Here is a 16,891-nt window from a genome sequence, read left to right as displayed (position 1 = left end):
CAGTTTGGGATCAACTGATTTTAAACACTTTTTTTTGTTACAGACGCCGAAAAGATCAACCGGGACATCGACTCGGAGAGCTGCTGGTTATGTCGTCCTCTGGCTGTGAGTGTGCGCACACACGCACACACACGCACACGCACGCACACACACACACACACACACACACACACACACACACACACACAGCCTCTCTGTGTATAGGCTACTATGGATGTAACATGTGGGAAGGGTTTATTGTGAGTGAATGTGTGCATGGCAGCTGATATATAAAAAGTAGAAATGTAAAAAGTAAAAGTTGTTTCTCATTTTTTGCGCTGTTGTTTTCCTAGGCTTCCCCTTCTCACATGCCATCCAGGAAAAGACGTAAGGGGACAGCAGAGCAACCGAAGCTAAGCGGCGCAAAAGCCAGTAGAGAACTCACACACACACACACACCACACACACGGCGCACACACAAACTCACAATCACACACCCAGTCTTTCACTCACTCACACACACGCACGCACGCATGCACACACACACACACACACACACACACACACACACACACACACACACACACACACAGGTACTCAAAGCCAGGTAGAGAACTCACACACACACACACGGCGCACACACAAACTCACAATCACACACCCAGTCTTTCACTCACTCACACACACACACACACACGCACACACACACGCACACACACACACACACACACATTGGTGCATACAGGCACATCATCAGTTCTCTCTCTCTACCTCACACACTAATCATCACTCTGCTTACACCTGTCAGGAGGAGGAAGCCCCGCCCCCCCGTGTGTCAGAAGACACAGCTGATGTCTCCATGGAGGAGGAAGAGGACGTCCTGCTCCCCCCAGAAACCACGCCCACAACGGGGGAAAACAGAAACTCCCCCCCAATCCTGGCGTTCCCCTTTTTCAGTCATGTCTGGGAACGCCCACAAAATGTTGAACGGCTGGCGCGCGAGTGGGGTAAAACCGGCCATATATCTCATGGGCTGACTCACCGAAAGACGCTGCTGGCGGCTCTAAACTACAGGTTTGGGGGTTCTAGAGCAGAACACAAGACGTCTGCTCAGATGTGCGTTTACTGGCTCCTGACAACATGAGAGAGAACCATGCCGAAGTCCAAGAGGGACAAGAAAATGTCTTTAACGAAAATAGCCAAGAAGGGTCTAGAGGCAAAGCAGGGCTTAATTGAGGAGTTGCGGAAATGTGTGGACATCTACACAAATGTGTTTATATTTTCTGTGGCCAACATGAGAAATAACAAACTGAAAGACATCAGGACAGCATGGAAACACAGCAGATTCTTCTTTGGCAAAAACAAAGTCATGATTGTTGCCCTAGGCAAACGACAAACAGACGAATACAAAGATAATTTGCACAAGATCAGCAAGTATCTGCAAGAAGAAGTGGATGTGTTATTCACAAATAAAACAAAGGATGAGGTACAAGAGTACTTCAGTCATTTCAAAGAGATGGATTATGCGCAGGCAGGCAACAAGGCACAGATGGATGTCACACTGGAGCAGTTGACCCACTCCATGGAGCCCCAGCTGAGGCAATTAGGACTTCCCACTGCACTCAAGAAGGGAGTGCAGTGGGGCGGCTTTAGCTCAGGAGGTAGAGCGGGTCGGCCAATGACGCAAGGGTTGGCGGTTCGATCCCCGCTCCCTCCCAGCTGCTGTCGTTGTGTCCTTGGGCAAGACACTTAACCCTCCTTGCTCCCGATGGTGTGTAGGCACCCTGCGTGGCAGCCTGCCGCCATCGGTGTATGAATGGGTGAATGTAGACTACCTACTGATTGTAAAGCGCTTTGGATAAAAGCGCTATATAAATGCAGGCCATTTACCATTTACCAGTGGTGACGTTACTAAAAGACCATGACGTGTGCAAGGAGGGGGACACGCTAACGCCTGAGCAGGCTCCTATTCTGAAACTCTTTGGTATCGCGATGGCGGAATTCAAAGTGCAGATGAAGCGCATGTGTGGAATTCACAAACAAGCAACTTTGACAACTTTGCTGGGGAGGAGGAGGAGGAGGAAGATGATGCAGAATGAAACTGTTGCAAAGGCGAGTGTCTATGTTTTTACGTCAACTTTTCTTTTGCCAGCCTTCAATAACACAGGGACATTGAAACCAAAATGTCCTGACTGCCGCTACACTCCCTGGAATGTGTTGCGGTCTCTCTCTACACTTTGTTCATTTTTCACCCAAAAGCGTTCACTTGAATTCTGTCCGTCACTTGAGAATTTTATAGTTGGACTGGATTGTTGATCAGTGAGCACCAATTTGTGGAGAGAACAAACTTAATGATCCTGTACGTATGTATGATGTCCCATTCAGAAATATTTTTAACTGTATGTGAATTCTTACCATTCATTCAACACAAATAAGAACCAAGTATGATCCTATCAGTTCATGTAAAATACAGCTTTTCATTGATGTGATAAACATTTGACTGTCATTGTTTAGCAGTTTATTTAAGATGAAGACACAGCCTCCAGAAAAGGTTAGGTTTTTCCCTGAAAACACATCTAAATGTCATTTGAAGATTAACAATTAAGTGCTGTTTAGCCATTAACAAAATTGGTCTGCAATTGCTCCATTGATCAGAAAATGACATTGTTTCAAGTGTGATTTGTAACATAAACTTGTCTTACTTTTCATTAACAAAAAAACAAAAAAAAGATGTGCGTTTACTGCGGTGGTTAAATCCCCGATCGTGTCTGCCTGGGCTGGGCTATCAGCTAAATTCTAACTTTGCTGAATGGATAGAACGGGGGTTTTTACCCCACCCTGACCACGCCCCCAGCCAGGCTGAGCCAGCTAAACCAGCGTCTATGACGAGACGTGGCCTCAACCTATTGTCGGGTGTTGCACGTAAAGATCATATATATACGGACGTTGAACACTCCAACTTACTACTTCACTGATGGCAACCTCCACATTCTTCTTCTCGCCAATTCTCAATGGCTTCCTTGTTTTGCTCGGGAGTACAAAAAAACTTTTAAAGGCGATTTTTTTTTATTACATTCGTTGTCTGCACAGCCCACCACACAACAGCTATGTTTGCTATGTTTTTTTTAATAGCTATGTTTAATTCAAGAAAGTGTGTGGAAGTGTGTGCTTATTTTATGCAGTGTCTCTATCAGTTTCAGCTTCTATTTTCTTTTTCTATTCTATTCTTGTATTCTTGTATTTATCTTCTATTTTCTCTTCTTGTAAATAAATGTTCAAATGTTTTGTGTGAGAAAGTCTAGGATCGTTTATTTGAAAGGGGAACAAAAAGAAGTGTTGCATTGATATTTAGAGAGTGGCAGAAACACACAGACGGCCAACAAACAAGTGCCTCTTTCAGACTACAACAGTGTTTTTACAGGGACTTGCTCTTGGTCTGAATAGACCCGTGGCTCACCACCTCCTGCTGCTGTCATGTGTTCTCCATAAAGAAGTTGTCGATCAGCTCTGAGACTACTAAGGCCATGTTCACATTACAGGCAAATCAGATTTGCTGCTAAAGTCATTAATCGTCATTATCTTGATTGGTTTCCCAAATCTGATTTGGGAGTGTGTCCACACACTGCCACAAATCTGATTTGGGCAAGTGTTCAAGTCGGATCGGTGTGTCCGGACCTCCATATGTGGTTTGGGACAACTGACACAAATCAGACTTGGAGCGTCCAGACTCCTAAAACCAATCTGGATAGAATCGTTAATAGGTCACTAAAGTTCACAAATCAGATTTGGCCTCCTAGTCTGAACATGGCCTAAGACTCATCTAATCTGTGACTCCTGCCTCCATGTGGCCAGTTACACTAGGGCTAGGCTACTGTATAGAGGGCTAGGCTATAGAGGGGATTTAGAAGTGTGTATATGGTCTGAAGGAGATGAAGCAGATCAGTTGACATGCAGCTCACCTTTTCACCAGCTGTTTGCTGTCTGTCTATGTAGAGAGCAGAATGCATGATGAAGACCTTTATCATGTCAGTTTCCAAAGCCAACATAGTGCAGAGCAAATATTGGTCACATTGGAATTGTCCCTCAGGTGTGGAACCTAACAAATGCTAACCGAGTTATTTAATCTTTCATATATTATGTGCTAAGGTAAGCTCCCAGTTTACCCACCTGTTTCGGGCTCACACCAATCCTTTTGAGAGGCAGTTATTCACCTTATGTAGCCCCGCCCACTTGACCCAGTTGTGTTATGACTTCCTGTTCAAAACACCGTCTGTTTTACCTGCTCACTAGTACTGTACTGTCACAGGAAGTGTCAACACAATAGGAAGTAACTGGCTGACCCCTGTGTTGGAACATAAGGTGAATATCCATCACAATAAGAAATATCAAGCTGATGCGAGATAACTGATGCGTTTTAGGGGGGGAAGCCATTCTGAAAATGTAATTCATATTTGTTTCTATTAATGTTGTTATTATATTGTTATATAAATAGAGATCAATTAAGATATGCAAAGATCTATTGATATACATTTTTAATATAAATATTTACCGAACAAAAATATAAACACAACACTTTTGTTTTTGCTCCCATTTTTCATGAATTGACATAAAACCTCAGAGACTTTCTATGCACACAAAAGGGTTATTTGTCTCAAATGTTGTTCACAACATTTCATGTTTCATGTTCACACATTTTCTTTAAGTCGGTGTTAGTGGGCGCTTCTCCTTTGCCAAGATAACCCATCCACCTGACAGGTGTGACATAATTAAGATGCAGGTGCAGTTTTCTCTTGGGGGGGAAAAAGACATTTATTGGGCAATGAACTATGGCCATTTTGGTATGCCTATATGGCTACAGATGTGCATTTTATAAGACCAGTCAGTATCTGGTGATCAAGCTGCACGTTTTAGACTGGCCTTTATTGTGACCATCCCAAGGCACACCTGTGCAATAATAATGCTGTTTAATTAGCATCTTGACATGCCACACATGTCAGGTGGATGGATGATCTTGCAAAGGAGAAGTGCTCGCTAACACAGATTTAAACGATGTAAACACGTTTTGTGAACAAAATACAAATAAGCCTTTTGTGTGCATAGAAAAAAATATTTGATCTTTTATTTCAACTCGTGAAAAATGGGAGCACAAACAAAATTGTTGCATTTCTATATATTTTTAAAGTAAAGAACAGGGTCGATCAATATTGATGCTAGAAATGCCATGTCCTACACACTGATATCCTACCAACAGAGCAGATATAAATTGCATTGAGAACATCAATTTTTTTGTTTTCCCCCATCTTTGTCTGTTTCCCCTCGATCTCATTATATTCTTGGGTGAGTTTGACCCCTGAAAGAGAGAAGCCAAACTCCTCAGAGTTACCAGCCCAAATCTCAACGCACGCAGGACTATTCAGTCTGAGCCATGGAGTGCAGAGAGTCAGTCAGTCTGCAGGGTTTGTTTTGGTTCCCACCAAAGACCACAGCAGAGGATTTGACGCATCACTTCCTCCTCTCTGAGTCTTTGCTTGGAATGACCACCTGCAGACTCTCTCTGGGCCCTCCATGGCACACGGTTCAATACCCCTGACTTAAGGTTTGTGGTGCACCAAGTTTGTTCCAGCAAGTTGAAAGATTTCAAGTTACTCCAGGCAACTTTTGGATGTTGGCAACTCCAAAGGGCAGCAAGAGGGAACTGTTTGAAAAATGTTAAATATTTTTTACAGATTAATGTGACCATGTGAAAAAGGCACGCATTTTTCATTTATTTAATACCAAGGCATACAGCCACAGACTAGAAACAATCTCAGTGTATCTGAACTGACATTAAGCAGTGCAACATGACTATAGAGTTGAGGCTGTAATTCTGTGTTCAGTGATCAACATCATTAACCTGACGCTGCCAGATGGATGTAAGTTGGTTCACATTTGTTTCACAACCAAGGTGGGATTGTGAATTTGTGGAACAATGCCGCCCCCGTCTGGCGGAGTCAGGCTACAAAAACGTGTGACCGCCCATGTGACCGCCCCGCCCCCCTCTTAAAAGAACAGGGGTCAGCCTTTTCTCACGTACGTTACGTACTCCCCATATGCGTACTCCACGTACTCCAACAGTCATCATGTGACATGCGCAGTTGGCGTTGTTATTGAGTTTTGTTATGACAAACCGAGGCCTCGGACTAAAGTAGGAGAGAACCCCCCTGTCTCGTCCAGGGAAATCCGCGATGGAGGGCATGGAGCTGGACCTGGATCCAGAGCTCATGCAGAAATTCAGCTGCATGGGCACGACAGATAAAGATATCCTTATCTCGGAGTTTCAGAGACTCCTCGGCTTTCAGCTGAACCCAGCTGGATGCGCCTTCTTCCTGGACATGACCAATTGGTGAGCTCGGGGACTTGCTTGGCCTGCTGTGTGTGTTAGCTAACGTTAGCGGAGTATAAAGGTTCTTAACGACACAAAGCACGTACCGTTAACAGTTACCTTCTGAGGAAATTGATCAAATCATAGGAAACTTGATAGTTTTCAGACGACTGCTAATACAGTAAATGCTATAAGTTTACGTTATTTAACGTTAGCCAAGAGTGAGTAGTTATTACTGAGAGAGCTAGCTAATGTTAGCGTTAGCAGACGCTGAATGCTAACGTTAGCTCAGCCATCTCTGACTTTTGATTGCCTGCCAGTTATTCAGTGGATAACGTTAACCATTTAAGCTAACGCTAAATTGTTTAGCCTACACTAAATTTGTATTTTTGACTTAACGTTAGAGTTCACCTAACCTACTTTCTAGGTTGACACAACGTTAACGATACATCCGTATGAATTAATTCGTAGTATGTAGCTAAGCTAGCCTATCAAACCGAAACTTTCACCATAGGGGCGAAAAAATACAAGTGTGTGGAGGGGGAGGGGGGAGGTCTGAGAACGTGAATTTAATTGGATTTGGCAGGTAATATTTGTGCTAACGCTAGTTTTCATTGTGATAATACTGACCCTGGAGGTCGTGTGCTATTTTTTGTTCGTTACTTGGCGTTAGTTGATGTGATCAAAAGGTCATTCATGTTTTCTCCCAAATCGTTTAGTTAACTTACACGTCCATTATTTAACGTTGGCATGTTATATTTCACCTGCCATCCAAGACCTGTAATGTTGCGTGTCTGCCACAGCAGCGTTGCTAGCTGCAGCTATATTACGTAACCCAACAAGACGCCGATTGCAGTTATCTAGCTATAGCTGTAACGTTAGCGCAAAGCTCGTACAACAGTGTTGCAAGCCTGGTGAATATTTACCCCCACTGTGTGCCTGTACAAAGTAATCTCGACCACGAATTGAAATGACTTGAGCTAACAGAGCTCTAGCATCGATGTGAAGCAAAGTGCATAAAGCAGACTTGTATGCACGCAGGATGACACAAGCAGTAGTGTGAGGAGCTGTCACGCAATGTCGTGTAATAGCTTCCCTGGAACCGTCTAAAAATAAATCTGCTGGTTTATTGGGTTGATGCACGTCTCAATGATCAGCCATTCTGAAACGCACTTGCTTTGCAGACATCTCGGTAGGTGGCCACGATTAATGGGTTCAAATTAGTCTGTGGTCGTGTTATTTATTTTCACTTTTAGAGGTGTCTTAGAGGTAAATGCTAGTTGAATGCGATGCTATGAAAGATTTAGTTCACAGAAGTTGCTGTTGCGTGAATATCCCATAAATCCCTTATGTAGCCTTCATGTCTGTGCACATCTGCTGCTCCATCGTTAAGGATTCCCCTTGAGTCTTCACAAATCCTCCCTGTGTCTGTACCATAACCCATCATCACTTAGCCCATGTCTTACTCCTTCTGCCATAGGAATCTACAAGCAGCCATTGGAGCCTACTATGACTTTGAGAGCCCCAACATCAATGCGCCGTGCATGTCCTTTGTGGAGGATGTGACGATTGGGGAGGGCGAGTCGGTTCCACCTGATACACCTTTCACAAAGACATGGCGAGTACAGAACACAGGTAGGTCTGCTGGAACTGTCTGGCACAGTGTCTATTTCTAAAAAAAAAAATGGCTATGTTTACGTCACATGCGACTGAACGCATGATCTCCTCCCAGGAGCTCCCCTGGCGGAGATAATGAGACTTAAAGATAAATCCACTTCCTGGTGGACGAGTACTAAGGCATGAGTTATCATGTTGCGTTCAGTACAACTATGTGTGTGTCTTGCAGGTGCAGAGTCCTGGCCTCCTGGGGTTTGTCTGAAGTACGTTGGAGGGGATCAGTTTGGTCATGTGAACATGGTGATGGTGCGCTCTCTAGACCCCCAGGAAATCGCTGATGTTAGTGTGCAGATGCAGAGCCCCGTGTCTCCTGGGATGTACCAGGGCCAGTGGAGGATGGCCACAGCTACTGGACTCTTCTTTGGAGGTGAGGACAGCAAACTTCACACCACAAAGCCATTTTCACACCACCAGCTTCATTCAAAAATTGAGTATCAGCATTTGCACACTTCTTAGAGTTCAACAGTACAGAGATCAGGGTTGCTAAATGTTCAGACTAAAGGTCCTTACACATCAAGAGCGATGGGAATATACGGTACGAAATTGCGATGCGAGTTTTGACCCACCTGTCAATCACAGCCACAGATGTGTACACGTCGGAAGCGAATCTCTGAAAAATCGACCGTGGTTCGAAAAAATAAACAATAACGCAATAATGCTCAGCAAAACTTCGCCGTTGGTATGCACGGTTGCATTGACTGATATAGGTTCGGAAAATATTATTGACGTGCGAAGTAATCGCACAAAAAAACGCTCCCCAATGTGTAAGGACCTTTAGTTTAGTATTTTTTTTTTTATGTTATTTTCAATGCATGTCTGCTAACCGACGTCATGGTTGAGCTAACGTGCGGCATCTGAGAACCCGGGGGGCTGAGACTCTTGAGTGGGGGTAGTGCCTCAGACGAGGACGCTGGCTTCATCATCACCCTGTGGTTTTCTGAGAATGGCAGATAACGCAGATAACAGCACCAGCCCTACTGTGCCCCCGGAGAAAGCCCACGCGGGCACGGGGAGTACACGCAAACGCCACACGGGAAGGACTCGGGACCCTCTGCCCGGAGGCGACCATGCTAACCACTAGGCCACCGTGCACCCTGTAACGAGGAGAATGGGATCGGGGGGGGAGGGTCGTGTGGAATGAGACGAAACGGGAGAGAGAGGGGGATGGCATGTTTATGTAACGCAGATGATTGAGTTAATGAGTTACAGCTGATTGAATTAGTGAGGGTGTGACCTGGCTCCTGAACCTTAGCTTACGCCAACTCCATTCGGGGGGGTTTTTGGCATGAAAATGGTGGTGCTTCAAACCAGGAGTATCTGTAATCTGTTTAAAAACCCCATAGGGTTGTACCTTTTCCTCCAGTGACATAAAGTGCAACTCACATTTTTGTTGCTTTCTACATGACGACGTGCTGTCTCTTTGTGCCTCTCCTCAGACGTGATCTGGGTGATCCTGAGCGTGGAGGTGGGCGGCCTGCTCGGCGTCACGCAGCAGCTTTCTTCTTTCCAGGCCGAGTTCAACACGCAGCCCCACCGCAGCCTGGAGGGAGACTACAACCCCTTCGCCTCGCCGCAGAAGAGCAAACACCCCGGCGACAGCGATGACAGCGGTCACAAGGATGCTGAGGAACATTGGCAGGGCGCCCCTAACCCGCTTCAGCAAGATCAGAACGGACTGTCACACAATTCAGTGAATATAGCAGCAAACAGTCTACAAAGCAATCTATCAGTAGTGACTTATAACCAGGTAAGTTCCAGCAGATTCCCCCACGTCACACCACCCAAGTGGGCAGTGGTGGCCCAATGGTTAGAGAAGCGAGCTTGTGACCAGAAGGTCGTCGGTTCAATCCCCGGGACCGGCAGGATAAATCTGGGTGGGGAAAGTGAAAAGGCAACGCTTGCCCCTCCCTCATTACCACCACTGAGGTGCCCTTGAGCAAGGCCCTTAACCCCAACTGCTCCAGTGGAGCTGATCAGTGGCCAGCAGATCAGACTGTGGTTGTACTGGTCAGCTTCCAGGTATGAATGTGTGTGTGTGAATGTGAACAGGGCACTCCGGAAAAAGAGAGCATTGCTCTCAGTGAGACTCTCCCTGTATAAATAAAGGTAAAAAAAAAAAAAAAGTGAACCAGGGTTGGGGTGAATTCCTCTCATTCCTTCCAAAAATTAAAAATCACAAGAATAAAGGAAGACTTCTGCTATTCTCCTGCTTAATCGGCACTGCCTTCTCTAAGTTCACAAATCAGATTTGGCCTCCTAGTCTGAACATGGCCCTAGTCCCTCCCCCAGCCATCCTTGTGTGTCTCTGTTGTTTGTCCGCTGTCTGTCTCACTGACGTCGCTCCCTGTAATGTTTAGTGTATACTATAGTCCCCCAAACCCATCAGTGTATTTAGTATATTGTGTAAAACGTCTTTGAGTTCTTGCAAAGCGCAATATAAGTTCCATTTATTATTATTATTACTACAGTATTATTATTTTAAAAAAAATGTCATATCTAAAGAAATTAGAAAGTGCCATTTATTTACATTGGAAACTGCGTGAATTGGGCATCTGGGTATTGTAGAGGTAAAAGCACTCGCCAACCACTGCACAGACCCAGGTTCAGTTCCCGGGAGCGGTACTTCCAGCTTGGTCAGACGTTCTTACAACCACTGCACAGACCCAGGTTCAGTTCCCGGTAGCGGTGCTTCCAGCTTGGTCAGACGTTCTTACAACCACTGCACAGACCCAGGTTCAGTTCCCGGTAGCGGTGCTTCCAGCTTGGTCAGACGTTCTTACAACCACTGCACAGACCCAGGTTCAGTTCCCGGTAGCGGTGCTTCCAGCTTGGTCAGACATTCTTGCAAACTACTGCACAGACCCAGGTTCAGTTCCCGGTAGCGGTGCTTCCAGCTTGGTCAGACGTCTTTCCAACTTCCACGATTGGAAGTTGGAAACCCTCATTACAGTTTTGCTTGCACCTGTGTTTACCCTGCCTTCTCGACACAAAATGGCCCCCCGCGAAAAGGGTCTATTTGGCCGTGCCTGTCCACGAAGAAGTCTTAGAAGAAGATGGGGGCCGGGGTCTCATCAGATGAGACCATCTGATGAGACCCCGCCCCCATTTTGAAAAATACATTTCCAGGCCCCGTTTGCTATGTTGCCTTTCCTGCATGACCTGTGTGTATAATAATGTCCCTCCCCTGCAGGGTATACACGGGCCCTTTCCATTCGGCCACTCTTAAAACACGGGGATTGTCAAGCAGCGCTGCACCTCTGGAGGCCGTCGCACCGATAACGACAAAGAAGAGGCTTTGCCGGGTAGCTGGTGGAGAGTCTGGAGATTCATACAAACACTTTATGCAAAGTCTGTCTCCACTTCAGCAGCCAGAGGCCAACGCTCTTGACGTACAGCTCAACCAACATCCCATATCCACTGTATGCATGTGTGAATGCTAAGTTAAAAACTGAGTGCTATGAGTCTTTTTTGAGAGATAACTTTTTTCGGATTTTTTTTTTTTTTTTTTTTTTTTTTTAACTTGTCAAGAGTGCAGATGAAACAATGATGACAAGAGTGTGCATGTGTGAATTAATTTGTGTATGTCGTGTGCGGGTGGTGAATTGTGCAACCTGAAAGAGAGACTTGGGAGGAAAAGCCATTTATTTTGCCAACTGATTCTCTCCGGTTTCTGCTCTGACTTTAAATTGGTCGGTTTCCTGGACTGATTCAGTCCGTCTCCATCTTACCAACACGAGTGTTTCTGAAACCAACCATATAGGACTTCACTGTTTACTTTGTATCTTACTTTTTTTAATGGACACTTTTTTAAGACATGGAGAGCAGAGACATCCTCCAGAAACATATCTAATGCTGTGTGTAATATGGCCCATTTCTAAGGGATGTTCATTTAAAATGATTACCTTTTTCTCAACATGACTCCTGCAATAATTTCTATGCTATCGTAGTACAATACGAGTTGAGGTGCAGTATCGTATTCCTCCACTAGAGAGAATCATTCGTTAACATTTTCAGTTGAAGATTCAAATCCCCACTACAAAACAGAATTCATCTATATGGCTGCTATAATTTTGGAAAGTTTTGCCCAGATTAGTGTGAATGGATTTTTTCCCCTTTAGCTACTTCAGTGGCTGGGAATCAAACATTGGGAAATTGAAACTTACTTGGTATAAAAACTCAAAGACTCAATGAAGGTTGCACATGATAAGAGCTGCTGTATCATTGTCCTGTAACCAAATTGAATTTAGCCACCGTTTGTTTCATGTCAGTCTGTTATAAGAGTTCTTAATTGGCCACATGCTATTAGAAAACATCTAGTCTACCCAGTTAGCACTGTTACCAATCATTCACTGGATCTAAGCTTTAGTAGAGTTTTCCATGTTTGCAAATTAAACTGCCGCTGATAATAGGATTAAGGTATGGAACATCTGCCCCTCCCCCTTTTTTTTCTTCCAAGATGTACCTTTTGGCGTACATGACTACATTCAAATTCTATTCCATTAAAATCGGTAATTTTTTCAGACATCAATGTGTTCTGTGGCATTGTATAACTTGGTTCATTATTTTAACGCAATCTTGTGAAGCCTCTTTTATCTTGAGTTGAATGTATTTGATGAATGTAGAAGAATAGGCATAGAAAAATTTAAAGCGTTTTCATTTTTACCCAAAGATTCTGTATTTGCCTTGAACTGACACCATTCGATTTTGTCTGGATTTTCCCTGTCCCTTGTTGAAATGATGCTAATGGCATTCCAACATCCAAGTATCTGAATGTCTGTGTTGATCATCAATGAGCATAATTATCCAATTAAACCGATCTGAAACGGTGATCTCATTTTGCTCGTTCAAGATTCAAACTTGACCAAATCAGTAGGATAAGGATCAAGTGACATTTACAGTTGATTTTTTTTCCCTTCAGAATGATTTCTGAATGTTCAACTTGCACTAACTGGCAGATCTATGCACTGAGTAATGTGGCCTCCGCGCTAAATACGGCTGTTCGGTAGTTTCTCGCCATGTTCATTTGTAGTTCCGGTACACTTAAGCCCTGATAAGACTTTATAGACTGTGATTGTATCTGTCATTCACATCCGCTTGACTTTGACCATCTTGTCAGGTGACCCCCTCACTTCAGTGGGGCACCAGCAGTCGGCCCCTGGGTGGGATACTGAGCTTTAACAACATCACCACCGGCCGATACTACAACTTGTCACCATCAGCCCCGATACTTAGGATCTCCAGGCTTCTTGCCGTGTCACAGAACAGTTGTGCGTTTTCTGTCCCCCAAAGGTCGATGGTCAAAGTTTTCCCCGCCATCTAAAGGTATACAATGTCCATGATGTCTTATATGGAGTGAAGTGTATGTTGTTGTTTTTGTTGTTTTCTGGTATGTTCGTGTAAAGTGTCCCTGATGTTTCCAGGTCAGACTGCAGAATGAATCAGTTGGCACTAAACTCATACAACAGCACATTTATGAGTCAAGGAAGAGCAAACAGATGAAAGCTTTTTTTCCCTGTATGTTTGATGAACGTTTGTATGATTAAATTATCACTGAAAACAGATTTCTTGTGTTTTCTACTGTGTTTGTACAGCAGCTTTTATTCGTTGTTTTTCCAGGACATATTTCTACTGTGTTTGTATAGCAGCTTTTATTCATAGTTTTTCCAGGACGTATTTCTACTGTGTTTGTATAGCAGCTTTTATTCATAGTTTTTCCAGGACATTGTATTCACATAGCGAGTTACTAGAATTCACTGCGGGGGTCTGATGCTGTACACAAAATAGCACAAATGTCTTATTTCTACATTTAGGGAAGTAAACGCAGTCTTGTGTATGTGCCTTTGGATTGCAACCGTTTCTTTGCCTTGTATAGCATTGTTGATAAATGTTCTTTATGCTACTAGTTGAAAGCCCTACAAAGAGATTTGATTAGTTGTTTAAACATAATGGAATCTTTGAGTAACAACGTATCAGAAGTGGCAGATGTGGTGAAAGTCATGCTCTAATATCAGTGCAGTATATCAGGCAAACATGGTGTAACAATTTTATTTGATGTAAGAGAAGTCAAACACATTACAAAATGTAACTCATTGATATAATACAATAACTACAACTACAATAAGTAAAGCCTTTATATAGATGTGTGTGTGTGTGTGTATACTAGGCTCGCCCGCTGCGTGGGCTCACAGCTCGGCCGCTGCCGGGCGTTGCCTGCAGCGCAACGCACAATTGCGCATCACTGATGACACCACTGTCACTGATGATGTCACAATGTCTTTGACATAATCAGTGCCTATGACATCACCAGTAATGCCTCCTTCAAAGTAGCACCAGATATACTTACATAAGATTATTGGTAAATTAGAATGAAGCAAGGCCAAAATGATCTAAATCAATAAAAGTAGAATTTTTTTCTTGGTATCAGTGAGCATTCACTCAAAATGAAATCCTTGTATTTGGTCAGCAAAAAATATGGGGGGGAAATGTATGAAAAACATTATTCAATATTTGTACTGGCTTTAGCTAAATAGGAGCATAAGAACATCAATTTATCATCATGCAACCTGCAGTGGTTAAATGCCTTAGGTCAAAAGAAGATTCGTATCAGCATGTGTGTGTGGTGGGGGGGGGGGGGGGGGGGGGGGTAGTGACAGCTGGATAAAGGCGCAATGCCAAAAGAAGATACAGTAGCCTAGATGAAGAGTAGAGGTGTGTCATCTGATGAACTTGGTTCAGTTTAGAGAGGTGTCAGATGACATGTTAGCCTGGAGCTTTACTGGTCACACGCTGCACACAGCACCCTGTGGTGCTGTGTGCAGCAGCAGCAGCACCCCCCTCTCGGCTCTGCAGAGTCGTCTGCTAGAACACACAGCTGCAGGCAGCAACACTCACGTCACGCACGTACGCAGGCACGCACGTACGCATGCACACGCACACACACACACACACACACACACACACACACACACACACACACACACACACTTCACTTGTCTTCTGCTCAGGTTGAATGTCTCATAAGAAGCCACAGGAGACGTGTAAAGGCACCACCCTGTGAGACTATACATGACAAGTGAAAGTCCGACTAATTGTCACTTGAGTGTGGTTAGCCTGCCACATGTCAGAACCACTGGTCAGAACCAGAACCAGTCCAAAAACCTTCTTATTGGGCAATACATGCTGATGCCATTCTCTTATTGGGCCAGTAATCTGCCTTGATCACGTCTCATCATAAACCTTAAAGCTAAAGTTGACAGGTGGACACAGCTTCAGCAAGTTAAGGTGCTCACCACCTCAGGTGGTGAGCACCTTAACTTGCACCTTAACTTGCTGAAGCTGTAATCCTATTCCTCAAACCTTCAGAAAGATGATTTATGGGTGGAGACATCAGCAGCCGCTCTTTAGAATATTTCAACAGAACTGCACAAACATTACTGTTTAGTTTAAGCAAACATTTACAGTCAAGCTTTCGCTTCTCTCTCTCTCTCTCTCTCTCTCTCTCTCTCTCTCTCTCTCTCTCTGTACTGCTTTACCGGTCGCACAACTTTTGCAACCATTCTAATCAGTTGAAAGAGTCTTTCCTCTGGCAGATTCTTGCCATCTCTCATTGGATGTTCATGTCGTCTATGTTGAAAACTGACGCATAAACAACTGATGCCCTTTGTGTAGAAATGTATATTTGCACGTTGCATTGTATCTAATAGTCAGCCTCATAGATGTTGCCAAGAATTGAAAAAGAACTCTGACGAATACAGATCCTTCTGTTAGGGCAGTGGTTCTCAACCTTTTTACGCCAAGTACCACCTCAGAAATGACCACCATATTACCTCATGGGAGGGAGGGAGCCCTGCGTACCACCAGTGGTACCCGTACCACAGGTTGAGAACCACTGTGATATTCAGTCAATGCGACTCATTTTGACGTCTGTCTCTGTGTCAGTCTTCACCTCACCACCTCTGTCTCACACTTGACACTCTTACTGCTGTCTTAATGTCACACATGACATTAAGAACATGTATGGCCCTCATCGCACCAGAGACCACGTATTGAGTCATACCCTAGAGCCTAGGTACTTTGCTTGACTCAATACGTATATGCATAATGTATATGATACATATTGAGTCAAGCAAAGTACCTTATTGGATTAGAACCAGCCCCTTTGCAAATAAATCATTCCACAGGAGTTCAAATAAATTTGCCGGAAGGGAGGAATGCCGCAGAGTGGGAGTGCCACTGAATTACACACTGATGTAACAGCTCCACAGAGAATCAATCTATATATTTGTAATACATTATTACTAAGAGCACATTTGACCATTTGGAAGTTATATCATTAATAATATAGTGTATTGGGATGTAAGTTCAGAGAAAGATTGCAGGGGTCCATAAAGTCTTAATTTTATTATCAAGTGCCAGTGGATCTGTTAGGTTGCACATGAGCATGCATGGATTAGATTAGGCTATTAGGATTAGATTATAGGCTATTAGGATTAGATTATAGGCTATTAGGATTAGATTATTAGGCTATTAGGCTACTTTGCTTCAACAGTTTTTGTGTTCATGATGAACATTGCTCAATATTCCCCATGAAACCTGCCGTTCTTAAAATGATCAAAAAGAACAGGTATAGTTTGTGTCACAGCAGCCTCTCCTCAGGCTATTAGTCTCACCTGGTTTGTTTATCTAAAGAACTCCCCGTGTGAGTGAGTGCGGCCTGCAGTCGTGGTGAAGTAGCCATTTATACAGTAACCTCCCTCATTTGGGCACACCCTTTCTCTCAGGATTGATATGTCGCGAAGGTGCCACCATGTCCCAAATAAGTTCAACTCTTCCTACTGAACTCCAGGAGTCAGCAAAGGTGTCTGAAGAGTGGAG

At 44.0% G+C, this 16,891-nt stretch overlaps 1 protein-coding gene and 1 pseudogene across 2 annotated transcripts; both read left to right on the top strand.

Annotated features, from left to right (window-relative positions):
* The first annotated feature begins 1,132 nt into the window (after nucleotides 1-1,132).
* LOC310780676 (mRNA turnover protein 4 homolog pseudogene) lies at nucleotides 1,133-2,078 on the top strand (annotated as a pseudogene). Its single transcript has 2 exons — nucleotides 1,133-1,612; nucleotides 1,879-2,078. The product of its transcript is annotated as an mRNA turnover protein 4 homolog pseudogene (transcript).
* Nucleotides 2,079-6,188: 4,110 nt separating this feature from the next.
* Nucleotides 6,189-11,572, top strand: LOC310781724 (protein ILRUN-like). The gene is made up of 5 exons (XM_083642336.1): nucleotides 6,189-6,361; nucleotides 7,821-7,975; nucleotides 8,187-8,384; nucleotides 9,454-9,764; nucleotides 11,208-11,572. Exons 1-5 carry the CDS (start codon nucleotides 6,204-6,206, stop codon nucleotides 11,241-11,243), a joined length of 858 nt encoding a protein of 285 aa, XP_083498462.1. The 5' UTR covers nucleotides 6,189-6,203; the 3' UTR covers nucleotides 11,244-11,572.
* The last annotated feature ends 5,319 nt before the right edge of the window (nucleotides 11,573-16,891 follow it).

The sequence above is a fragment of the Poromitra crassiceps genome, assembly GCF_964638095.1.
Source record: "Poromitra crassiceps genome assembly, chromosome: 8".
Lineage (NCBI taxonomy): Eukaryota > Metazoa > Chordata > Actinopteri > Beryciformes > Melamphaidae > Poromitra > Poromitra crassiceps.
The sequence above is the reverse complement of the archived record's forward strand: the minus strand, read 5'-3'. Positions and strand labels throughout refer to the sequence as shown.